The 12,836-nt window shown below is 51.9% G+C and overlaps 1 protein-coding gene across 1 annotated transcript; it reads left to right on the forward strand.

Annotated features, from left to right (window-relative positions):
• Positions 1 to 342: 342 nt before the first annotated feature.
• On the forward strand, positions 343 to 1,182 carry LOC147956797 (uncharacterized). Its single transcript, XM_087531456.1, has one exon. It carries the CDS (start codon positions 343 to 345, stop codon positions 1,180 to 1,182), a length of 840 nt encoding a protein of 279 aa, XP_087387582.1.
• Positions 1,183 to 12,836: the final 11,654 nt, after the last annotated feature.

Genomic DNA, 12,836 nt, shown 5'->3' on the forward strand with positions numbered 1-12,836 from the left:
GGCAAACCTCGTGCTCCACGCAAGACCGCCGCCATGCCCAAGCCAAAGAAGGCGCATACGCCCGAACAGAGGGCGAGAGAGTCGGCCAAGAGGAAGAGTCGGAGGACGCCGCCGACACGAGGGATGAAGCCGTCGAGGCAGCCGCCGCCGTCACCGCCGCGCAGCAAGAGGCCACCAACGCCCGCGTCGCGGCGGCAACAAGGGAGGCGCTCTATATGCTAGGGTTAAACCCTAGCCAGCATGGCCTCGTCAACGTCGCCGTCGCCGCGGCCAGCACCGGCTCATCGGGCGTTCCCTCGGATGGTGCTGCCTGACTCGCCCCGCGCGTCGGCTTGCAACCCGATGCACGGCTTCCACGTGTACCCGCAGGCCTCCCGCCTCTTCAGGGAGTGCTCGCCCGACAAGAGCGTGGCGGCGCCTTCCACGCCCGCGCCCGCGCCCATCGACCTCAACGCCACACCGGTGGCCGGTGGCTCGTCATCCGGAGGCGCGAGGAAACATGCGCGGCAGCTGCCGGCCGGCGTGCTCCCGGACGCCCGCAAACTGTTCGAGGGAATGCCCGCCGCCGGCGACGAGGACTACATGCAGAACCTCATCTTTGAGGGCGGTACACCGACCGCTGGCTACGATCCCGACGAGACAGAAAGCCAGGACGGCCACGGGACGTTCACGCCGGCCGCTGGCTATGATCCCGATCAGGCGGCCTTCATGCATGATCAGGTCGGCATTGACTTGGACGGCTTCCCACTTGACCACGAGTTTCCGGCCGACTATGACCAAGAGGAAGAGGACGAGTGCGACATCGACGTGGAGCCTTTGTTCGAGGACGAGCTCGCCAATCAAGCCGCCGGTCGCAAGGAGAAGCGCAAGAGCAAGCTCACGAAGGCATACACGGTGGCCGAGGACAAGCTTCTTTGCGAGTGTTGGCGAGACATTGGACAAGACCCCAAGACGGGCGCCGAACAAAAGGCATCAACTGTTTGGATTCTTGTCCACCGGGAATTTCATGAGCGCAAGAAGTTTCCGTCTTACCAAATTGTGAGCGCGCGCGGGTGGGTCTCCATTTCAAAACGATGGATGGTGATCCAACAAGAGTGCACGTGCAACAAGTTTTGTGCCACTCTTGAGAGTGTGAAGGCCCGCCCCGTGAGCGGCATCGGCATACAAGACATGATATGCTAGCAAGCCACCCTCTTTTACGTTTTCATTTGCATACCATGTTGCCAATATGCTTGCATGAAAACATTTGTAGGCATTTCAAGCTTTGGAGGCATTCAAGGTCCAGCACAATGGCAAGTGCTTCAATCTCTCCCATTGCTTTAGGGTGATCAAGGATGAGGAGAAGTTCAAGGCGCAATATTCCACCCTCAAGTCGCGTGGGGGAAGCAAACCGTGGAGGAGGTTGGGGACGGCGAGCCGGCACGACCGCAGGGGAGGACCAACTCCAAGAAGGAGGACAAGCGGGATGCAGCATCGAACGCCTTGATCTCAAGCGTGGAGGGCAGGATGAACAAGAAGGACACAAGGGAGGAGGAGCGCCGGCGTTTCAAAGAAGAGCAAATGAACGCCTTCATGGAGATCCAAAGAAAGAGGCTCGAGATGGACGTGGAGAAGCAAGCCAAGATGCTTGAGTTGGAGGCGGAGAAGCAAGTCAAGATGCTAGAGATCGAGGGCGCCAACGCCAAGACCAAGGCGAAAGAAGTGGCTCTCGCGAGCATGATGACCGGGGTGGAGATCATGAAGGTGGATCTCAATGCCGTGTCGCCAAGGAAGAGGCCATGGTACGAGAAGATGCAGGCCGACATGCTCAAGTTCAACGACGAGTGATCTTGTGGCCGTGAGCGCCTTCTTGTTTTGTATGACGGCTTGTGTGCTGGCATGACCGCGAGGCCGCGATGGCGTGGTCGAACTCAAGTCCCACCCTCTTTTGTGCGCCGGCATGTGTGCCGGCCGCTGGCGAGCGCGCCAGCGCGAATTTGGCGATATTTTTTGTAGCCGGCAATGTATGCCGGTGCTGGCAATGGTGCCGGCATGAGACATGGCCACTGGCATGATCTATGGCCGCGGGCCATTTTGCAAAATTGTGCGGACATGAAAATGGGTCGACACGTTAAGCGCGCGGCCGACCCAAATGCAAAACAGGGCGGACGTCGGGCGGGCGGCCAACCCAAACGGACAAAAACGGACAAATGCGCCGTCCGTTTGGGTCAGCCCGTTGGAGTTGCTCTAAGACTAGTCACAGTGGGAGTAACATAAGTGGTAACCTCACACTTATCTAGACAAATTATATGACATGGCAAGTAATTAATGATGAAAGAGGGGCAAATAGTAACATATCTAGTTACTAGTACTATGAGTAACATCACACATACTAATACAAGATTAGTCGCGCTGGAGCGCTTGCGGGTCAATACAGGCAGAATCTCTGGGTTTGGTGCGACGCCACATGCGGCCTGCTGCCGCAGCACCGACGCCGGCACCGGCCCTTCCCGTCCGAGACGCGGATCTGCGAGGGCAACCCAATCGGCGCCGCCCGCCCGTCGGCCTCCTCTACCTTCGGCCGCGGCTCCACGCAGGCATCGGTTAGGTTCGCTGCTTCGTCGGCGCCACGGATGCGGACTCCGTAGTCGGAGGCACGCGCCGGCCCTCGTGAGAGGCAGAGGGATGGCACCGACTAAAGGAACTCGAAGGTCCCACCAAGGATAGAAGCGCATCTTGAAGACGCTTTTGCAAGGTGGATATCATTACATCAACATTACATAATAGTGGGGATACAACCAAGACATACAATGTCACATGAATACAACAACACATCATATACAACATCAACATCCGACTACGGATGAAACATAAATAGAAACTCAAAACGACATCCACCCTGCTAGCCCAGGCTGCCGACCAGGAACCTAACCCAAGATCGACGAAGAAGAAGAAGAACTCCAACACAAGTAAAGATCGCTCTCACGTCATGATCATCGCATAACCTGTACCTGCAACTGATGGTATAGTAATCTGTGAGCCACGAGGACTCAGCAATCCCATTACCATGGGTATCAAGACTAGCAAAGCTCAATGGGTAAGGAAGGGGTAAAGTGGTGAGGTTGCAGCAGCGACTAAGCAAGTATGGTGGCTAACTTACGAAACAAGAGCGAGAAGAGAAGCTTAGCAAGCGGTCGTCAACTAGTAATGATCAAGAAGTGATCCTGAACTCCTACTTACGTCAAACATAACCCAGAAACCGTGTTCTCCTCTCGAACAACCCCGAAAAGAGACACTCACGGTTACGCACACGGTTGGTGTATTTTGGAAGAGTTTACTTCAAGTTTACTACAACCGGACATTAACAAATTCCCATCTGCCACATAACCGCGGGCACGGCTTTCGAAAGTTCAAACCCTGCAGGGGTATCCCAACTTAGCCCATGATAAGCTCTCCCGATCAACGAAGGATATTCCTTCTCTTGGGAAGACCCGATCAGTCTCGGAATCCCGTTTACAAGACATTTCGACAATGGTAAAACAAATCCAGCAAAGCCGCCCGAATGTGCCGACAAATCCCGATAGGAGCTGCACATATCTCTTTCTCAGGGCACATCCGGATGAGACATCCTACGAGTAAAACCAACCCTCAAGTTTCCCCGAGGTGGCCCCGCGGTCTGCTCGTTTCGGACCAGCACTCAGAGGAGCACTGGCCCGAGGGGGCTAAAATAAAGATGACCCTTGAGGCTGCAGAACCCAAGGGAAAGGTATATGGTGGTATGTAGGCAAATGGTAAAACCAAGGTTGGGCCTTGCTGGAGGAGTTTTATTCAGAGCGAACTGTCAAGGGGGTCCCATAAATCACCCAACCGCGTTAGGGACGCAAAATCCGGGAACATAATACCGATATGACGGAAACTAGGGCGGCAAGAGTGGAACAAAACACCAGGCATAAGGAGCCTTCCACCCTTTACCAAGTATATAGATGCATTAATAATATAAGAGATATTGTGATATCCCAACATAAACATAATCCAACATGGAGCAATCTTCATCTTCACCTGCAACTAGCAACGCTATAAGAGGGGCTGAGCAAAAATGGTAACATAGCCAAACAACGATTTGCTAGGACGGGTGACAAAGGTTATAGTTTCATGGCAATTTGGGAGGCTTGAGCAGCAAGTGGTAGGTAACGCAGCATAGCGATAGAACGAAGCAACTAACATAGCAATGATAGTAGTGAGATCCAAGGTGACGGTCATCTTGCCTGAAATCCCGCTAGGAAGAAGAACGAGTCCATGAAGAAGATGAAGCCACGAAGAAGAACCAAGCGTAGACGAACGAATCCTCACGATCGCAATGAAACGGGAACAATCGAGAAGAAGCACACAACACGGTAAACACACCCCACATGAACAAGGCATGATACTCAATCAAGTATGATGCATATCTGGTTTAAATGGCATGGCATGGCAAAGTGCAACAAACAACACTACAAATTAAGTGGAGCTCAATATGCAACGAGTTGCATATTGACGAAACACCACATCAATTATTTAGTTCTCTCTTGTTTATGTACCCAACAACATTAAAAGTTATTAAACATGGCAAGGGGTGAAGCATAAGTAAACTAACTATTTAGACAAGTTTAAATGAGGCCGGAACAACAAACAACAATTCCGGAAAATCCTCAAGTGCATATTTCGAATTTGGTACTGTTCTGCCCTAATTCATATTTTAAAGTTGTTAAACATCAAAATAAAGGGCACCAAGTTATTTTATGCATTATTCCACCCCATTTACATATAAAGTTTATTAAATTCGGAGTTACGGTTATTTAGTTATGAAATCATTTTAACATGGCATTTATGCAAAATTATAACAAACATCAAGTTACATAGTTCAAACATGGATGACAGCAGCATATTATGAAACTAGACAAAATTCTAAGCATTTTACATATTAAAATCATTTTAATCCGATGCACCATTTGTGAGTTCTTAAATGCATGATCTAGAGGGACTTTTCTGTAAATCTATAAACTCCTGGATAATTGGACAAATTCGCAGCGGAAGGAAAAAAACTACATGGGCTGAATCTGGATCGACTGGGCTGCTCACATTGGGCTTGAGGAGGCGCTGGGCATCTGGGCTGCGAGCGAAGCAGAGGAGGCCTCGCGCGGCGAGTGGCGCTCGTCTAGGCTGGCGCTGGACTGGTTAACGCGGGGCGGGGTGCTCATTCCCGAGTTGCTGCTCGATGCAGAGGACGCAGACAGAACCGGCGATGCAGGGGATGCAGGCACGCGCTCGTCTCCCTTGCTCGAACAGAAGCAGAGGAAGAAGGCGCGGCGGCTGCGGGTCTTGGGCGCGGGAGGTCGATCCAGACCGGATCTGGCCATTTCCATGGATTGGCGGCACGGGAGTTTCGAGATGCAGGGGCGCCATGGCCGCTTTCTATACAGAGAAACAAGGACAAGTTCAGAGAAGTTCAGAAGTAGAGGACAGGAAGAGAAAGAGAGGAGAGGCGTGGCGACCTGCTGCTGCTGGGTGGAGGCAAGGTTGCGTGACGACGAGGAAGACGGGGAGCGGCACGAGGAGGGACTTGGCGCGGGATGCGGTCAACGGCGCTGCTGGCTCGGGCGGGTGCTCGTCGGAGGGAGCTTGACGAGGAACGGGCAGCGGACGGCGGGAACGGGGCCGCGGCTTTGCGGTGATGGGCGCGGTCAACAGGGATGGAGGCTCTGGGACGGCACGGGGCGACCCGGTGGTGGACATCCATGGCCGACAGCGCCATGGTTGGAGGTGACGGCGCTGCTGTAACCTGAAGACATGAAGAGACAGAGAGAACTGAGAGAGGGAACGATAGGAAGTAAGAGAGAAGGGAGGAAGGGCGCGGTCCTGCTGGAGGTGGCGGCGAGGTTCGCCGGGACAACGGGGTCGCGAGGTTGGAGGAGGCAGCTGTAGGATGGCTCGGGCTCCTCTGGTCGCTGGTGGTTGGGGACTCGAGCAGTAGAGAGGTGGCTGGGGATCGAGGGGAGGCACTGGTTGGTTGGGCGGAGGAAAACGAGGAGGAGGGGGATCCCGAGGTGGATCGAGACCGGGTGGCGGCGGCGAGGAGGAAGGATGGGACAGCTCCCCTAGATTTTAGGGTTGCCCCGTTTATATAGCAGGTAGGTTAGTTTAGGGGCTACTCGGACCCTTCGATCATAATAGGATGGTCCTAAATGAATAGGTTAGGAGAGTCAAAGAAGAAACCGAAGATGTTTTATAAATGTTAGGGGATGATCCGGATCCAACGGTGACGACTACCCGGATCGGGTTCGGGGAAGTTTCGGACGAGCAAGCGAGGGGGTCTGTGCACTTTACAAGGAGACTCCGGTTTAGGCAAGAGGGAAAAACAAAGAATAAGGTTGGTCTTGGAACGATCAACAAAAGCGAGGGGTAACGCGGCAACTATGAGCTGATGCAAGTTTTAAAAACAACGACGACAACGAGTGCCGATGCAATGCAGATGATGCCATGATGAAATGCAACAAACAAAATAAAACACATGACGGCAATGAATAACATTGAAGGCTTCTGAAGCGTCGGTCTCGGGGCGTTACATGGATCTCAACGTCGTGTCGCCAAGGAAGAGGCCATGGTACGAGAAGATGCAGGCCGACATGCTCAAGTTCAACGACGAGTGATCTTGTGGCCGTGAGCGCCTTCTTGTTTTGTATGCCGGCTTGTGTGCTGGCATGACCGCGAGGCCGCGATGACGTGATCGAACTCAAGTCCCACCCTCTTTTGTGCGCTGGCATGTGTGCCGGCCGCTGGCGAGCGCGCCAGCGCGAACTTGATGATATTTTTTGTAGCCGGCAATGTATGCCGGCGCTGGCATGGTACCGGCATGAGACATGGCCGCTGGCATGATCTATGGCCGCGGGCCATTTTGCAAAATTGTGCGGACATGAAAATGGGTCGGCACGTTAGACACGCGGCCGGCCCAAATGCAAAACAGGGAGGACGTCGGGCGGGCGGCCGACCCAAACGGACAAAAAAGGACAAATGTGCCATCCGTTTGGGTCGGCCCGTTGGAGTTGCTCTAAGACTAGTCACAGTGGGAGTAACATAAGTGGTAACATCACACTTATCTAGACAAATTATATGACATGGCAAATAATTAATGATGAAAGAGGGGCAAATAGTAACATATCTAGTTACTAGTACTATGAGTAACATCACACATACTAATACAAGATGAGTCGCGCTAGAGCGCTTGCGGGTCAATACAGGCAGAATCTCTGGGTTTGGTGCGACGCCACATGCGGCCTGCTGCCGCAGCACCGACGCCGGCACCGGCCCTTCCCGTCCTAGACGCGGATCTGCGAGGGCAACCCAATCGGCGCCGCCCGCCCGTCGGCCTCCTCTACCTTCGGTCGTGGCTCCGCGCAGGCAGCGGTTAGGTTCGCTGCTTCGTCGGCGCCACGGATGCGGACTCCGTAGTCGAAGGCACGCGCCGGCCCTCGTGAGAGGCAGAGGGCACGGGAAATGACGGTTGTGTTCGATGCGGATGCGCATTTTGCCCGATGCCACCGCGTGATGCCGGTGCCTGAAGAGGAGGAGCATATCCTCCAGTGGGTGTACCGTCGGTCACTTACCACAGTGGAGAGGGACGCCCAACGGCTCTAAAGCATCAACGCCAAGCAGTTCCGTCTCGGCATTGAGCAGTCCAAGCAGGAGGCGGTGGAGGCAATGGCGAGGGTGGCCAAGCTCAAGCACAAGCAGTACCGCATCGTCCGGCGCTTGAAGGGCTACATCGCCATCTCCGATTCTTCCTCCTACGACGGGTTCGATTCCGATGGCTCCGACATCAACCCACCTCCTGCCGCGGGCGCCTACAACAGCGCCAACGACCAGAAGGGCAAAGGACCGACAAGCAAGTGGTGAAATCCGGCCTTCTCCATGATTATATAATCTATGTCTACCTAGTTAGCATTTGCCGGATGGTTGAACTGTATGAATTACCTATTTGGTGATCTTTTGATGATGTTGCGTGAATTATGCCCATTTGCTACCAGTTTATATGTCCTTTTGTTGTTGATTTTGGGTGATTAGTGATCTACGTAATATGTTGCATGATTTTGCATGGATATAGGTGTTAGAATTATTGTATAGGGATAGGAGAGGTGTTTAAATTGTATCTATCTCTTCTTCTCTCTATCTCTTGTAACGACCTCTCCTGGCCGATCTCTTTCTGTTCCTGTCGGTCTCCCCCTGGTCGATCTCCTCCTCTGTAACTTGTCCACCAAGGCTTTGCCTCAATATATACAACGCGGCCCGAGACAAAGGGTTCTACGCTTCCCAAACTACTTTACATGGTAACAGAGCCTCTTCCTCATCAGATCAAGAGAGATCGCATCTAGCTAATGTTCGTGACCGAGCCATGTTCACCACCTCCGCCTCCATGTCACCCAGCACCATGGGCGCGATCACCACCACCTCCTCCGCCTCCACCTTTGCTTCCTCATCCACAACTACCAATACCTTCCTCGGATCGCCACCATAGGAGAAGCTGACAGGGGGAACTTCCTCCTCTGGAAAGCCATCGTGCTTCCTCAGATGGAGCACCATCTTGACGCCACGAGCCCGCCACCGCCGGCCACCCTCACCATCACCAAGGACGGCAAAGAAGAGCAAGTTGTCAACTTCGCCCGCACCCTCTGGTATGCGCAACAACAACAACTCCAAGGGTTCTTGATGGGTTCTTTTTCCCGCGAGATTCTGTCCCAGGTGGCCACGCTCCAGACGCTGGCCGAGGTGTGGCGCGCCATCAACGACATGTTCATCGCCCAGAGCCAGGCGCAGGCGATCAACACCCGCATCGAGCTCACCAACCTCAAAAAAGGTAACTTGACCATGGCAGAGTACCTCAGCAAGATCAAAACCCTCACCGATGAAGTTGCCTGCACCGCCTCGGCCCTCTCCGACCCGGAGATCGTCTCCAAGATTCTTGTCGGCCTCGACATGGAATATAATCCAGTCGTCTCTGCGCTGGCGGCACGAGTGGAACCCATCACAGTTCCGGAGCTGCATAGCCAGCTGCTCAGCTTCGACGCCCGCCTCACCCTCCTCCACGGCGGCGATCTTCGGCAATCTTCTGCGTACTCCGCCTCCCGGGGACGTGGTCGTGGCCGTGGTCACCAGGGCACCAACCGTGGTGGCGGCCGCGGCCGCGGTGCCTCCTCGGGCGACGGTGCTCGCTCTGGAGGCGGCTACGGCAACAACTACGACGGCGGCTATGGCAACAACCACGGGGGTGGCGGCTTCAACAACAACACTGGCCGCCGCAACCCCCCTCTCGTTCTCGCCCTCGGTGTCAACTCTGCAAGAAGGCTGGCCATGAGGTCATCGATTGCTGGCATCGGTACGATGAAAACTTCGTTCCTGACTCCAAACTAGTTGTAGCAGCTATGCGCGAGCAAGGCGGGGACGGTGTCTGGTACGTTGACTCCGGTGTTACCGACCACGTCACTAATGAGCTTGAGCAACTTGCCCTACGTGAGACGTATCACGTCAACGATCAGATCCACACAGCCAGCGGTAAAGGTATGGAGATTTGTCACATTGGTCAAGTTTCACTTAGTTCCCCTAGTCTTCAACGTGATCTTGTTCTTAAGGATGTTCTCCATGTTCCCCAAGCTGACAAAAATCTTGCCTCGACGTCTCATTTAGCCACCGATAATGATGTTTTCTTTGAAACTCACCCTCGCTATTTTTTCATTAAGGATCGGGCAACGAGGGCACCTCTCTATCACGGTAGATGCGTCGGCGGCCTCTACCCCATCTCCTCCGGAGCTCTTAGCAACAAGCATCGTCGCGTCTACTCCATCGTCAAGCCTTCTTTCGAGCGGTGGCATCAAAGATTAGGACATTCCTCATCAATCATAGTTAGGCAAGTAGTCAATAAAGACAAACTTCCTTTGTCACATAGTTCAAATAAAGAGTCTGTTTGTGAAGCATGTCAATGCGCCAAGAGCCATCAGCTTCCCTATCCTAAGTCTACTAGTGTGTCTCATGCCCCATTACAATTGATCTTCAGTGATGTATGGGGTCATGCTCAAGATTCTTTTGGTCGAAAAAAATATTATGTTAGCTTCATTGATGATTACACCAAGTTCACATGGATTTATTTGCTTAAGTATAAATCCGAAGTCTTTTCAATCTTCCAAGAGTTTCAGAAGCTAGTTGAGCGCCACTTTGATAGGAAAATTATTTCAGTCCAAAGTGACTGGGGAGGAGAGTATGAAAAACTCAACTCCTTCTTCCGTAGCATTGGGATCACTCATTATGTGTCCTGCCCTCATGCTCATCAGCAAAACGGTTCTGCTGAACGCAAACACCATCATATTGTCGAAGTTGGTCTCTCCCTTTTAGCTCATGCATCTATGCCCCTCAAGTATTGGGATGAGGCTTTCATCACAGCTACATATCTTATCAACCGTCTTTCCAGTAAGGTCATTGGCAATTCAACTCCTTTAGAACGATTGTATCATCAAAAGCTAGACTACAACTCTCTAAAAAATTTTGGGTGTGCATGTTACCCCAACCTTCGTCCATACAATTGTCACAAACTGGAGTTTCGCTCCACACAATGTGTGTTTCTTGGGTATAGTAACCTTCATAAAGGGTATAAATGTCTTGAACCATCTACTGGGCGCATCTATATCTCCCGTGATGTTATCTTCGATGAAACATTATTCCCTTTTTCTCTCCTTCATCCCAATGTTGGCGCCTTGCTTCGTGCAGAAATTGCACTCCTGCCAGACTATTCTACACATCCTGATCACAGGGGTGAATTAAATGATCATGATCATGTGCAAAAATCCACAGAAAAATGCGTCTCAAATGGGTCTTGTACAAATTCTACTCGTCATTTTATGTGTACACAGGACAAAGGCGCAATCTTCGAGGAGGATCTGGCTGTCAGCGCGCGATCCCAGGTAGATCCGCGGCAGCCTGCAGAGCAGGGCGGCACGCGATCCGGTGCAGATTTGCCCCTAGCAGGCGACAGCGACAGCGGCCCAGGCGCGGGTTCAGGGGCGGCTCCGGGCGCGCCACGCCGAGCCGACCAGGTGGGTCACGCGGGTCCAGGCACGGGCCCTGGCGCAGGTCCAGGTGAGTCACGCCAAGCTAACCAGGCGGGCCACAGCGGACCAGGTGCGGGCGTGGGTCCAGGCGCGACTCCCGGCGCGCCTCGCCAATCCTCGCATGCGCAGTCTGATCCGGCTGTCGAGCGCGGCGTGGGGGGGGACGGCTCCTCGTCTGCCACGTCGGTCGATCCAGTGCGCCGCCAGACCGAGGAGCAGCGCGCATCTTCCTTGGATTAGGAGTCGATCCACCATGTTGGATCTTCTGTGGGCGCCGCCGAAGTTGCTGGATCTCCTGTGCTGCAGTCCACAGCTATCGATTTTGTGGCTCCTTCACCTCCTCGACGACACAGCAGGTCTCGGTCAGGTATTGTCAAGGAAAAACAATATAGTGATGGTACAATAAAGTATAATCCGACTAAGCGTGCCTTTCTTGCTACTACTGATGAACCTATTAATTTGCATGATGCACTTGCTACCAAGGATTGGAAGGAAGCCATGGATAATGAGTACAATGCACTCATAAAAAATCAGACTTGGCATTTAGTACCACCACAACGTGGTGCTAACATAATCGATTGTAAGTGGGTATACAAGATAAAAAGGAAACCTGATGGTAGTATAGACAGGTACAAGGCAAGGTTGATTGCAAAAGGTTTTAAGCAAAGGTTTGGAATTGATTATGATGATACCTTTAGTCCTGTGGTTAAAGAAACTCCCATTCGCCTTGTTTAGTCCATTGCCATTTCCAGATGATGGAGCTTACGATAGCTAGATGTTCAGAACGCGTTCCTTCATGGTGTTCTTGAGGAAGAAGTGTTCATGCGGCAATCACCAGGTTATGAAAGTCATAGCACACCACATTATGTATGTAAGTTGGATAAAGCATTATATGGACTTAAGCAGGCTCCAAGAGCATGGTATTCTAGGCTGAGCATGCAGTTACAACATCTTGGGTTCACGCCATCCAAAGCAGACACATCCTTGTTCTTTTGTAGCAAAAGCAATATCACTGTTTTTGTGCTTGTTTATGTTGATGATATAATTGTTGCTAGTTCAAGTCAAGAGGCCACCACCTGTTTGCTTAAGGATTTAAAACTTGAATTTGCTCTCAAGGATCTAGGTGATCTTCACTATTTTCTTGGCATAGAAGTAAAGCAAGTCAGAGATGGCATACTTCTCTCACAAGAAAAATATACAACTGGTGTTCTAAAGAGGGTGGGATTGGAGAATTGCAAACCTGTCAGCACACCAATTTCCACCTCAGAAAAACTTACAGTTGATAGTGGAGAAGCTCTTGGTCCAGAAGATGCAACAAATTATAGAAGTGTTGTTGGTGCTTTGCAATATTTAACACTTACACGTCCAGATATTTCTTATTCAGTGAACAAGGTATGTCAATATTTGCATGCTCCTAGAACTACTCATTGGACGGCGGTTAAAAGAATCCTAAGGTATCTTCAGTATTCTCAAGGATCTGGACTTCAAATTGTCAAGTCCCCTTCCTTACTTGTTACTGCATATTCTGATGCAGACTGGGCAGGGTGTGCTGATGACAGAAGATCCACTGGTGGTTTTGCTGTGTTTCTGGGATCTAATCTTGTGTCATGGAGTGAAAGGAAGCAAGCTACTGTCTCAAGATCAAGTACAGAGGCTGAATATAAGTCATTAGCAAATGCCACAGCTGAAGTAATGTGGATACAAACATTACTCTATGAGCTTGGAATT

The sequence above is a fragment of the Triticum urartu genome, chromosome 7A (genome assembly GCF_056163025.1).
Source record: "Triticum urartu cultivar PI428250 chromosome 7A, HENAU_Tu73, whole genome shotgun sequence".
In the NCBI taxonomy this organism is placed as follows: domain Eukaryota; kingdom Viridiplantae; phylum Streptophyta; class Magnoliopsida; order Poales; family Poaceae; genus Triticum; species Triticum urartu.

What these genes read in the sequence shown, in the direction of transcription:
- LOC147956797 (XM_087531456.1), top strand. Translation starts at nt 343, where the DNA reads ATGCACGGCTTCCACGTGTACCCGCAGGCCTCCCGCCTCTTCAGGGAG.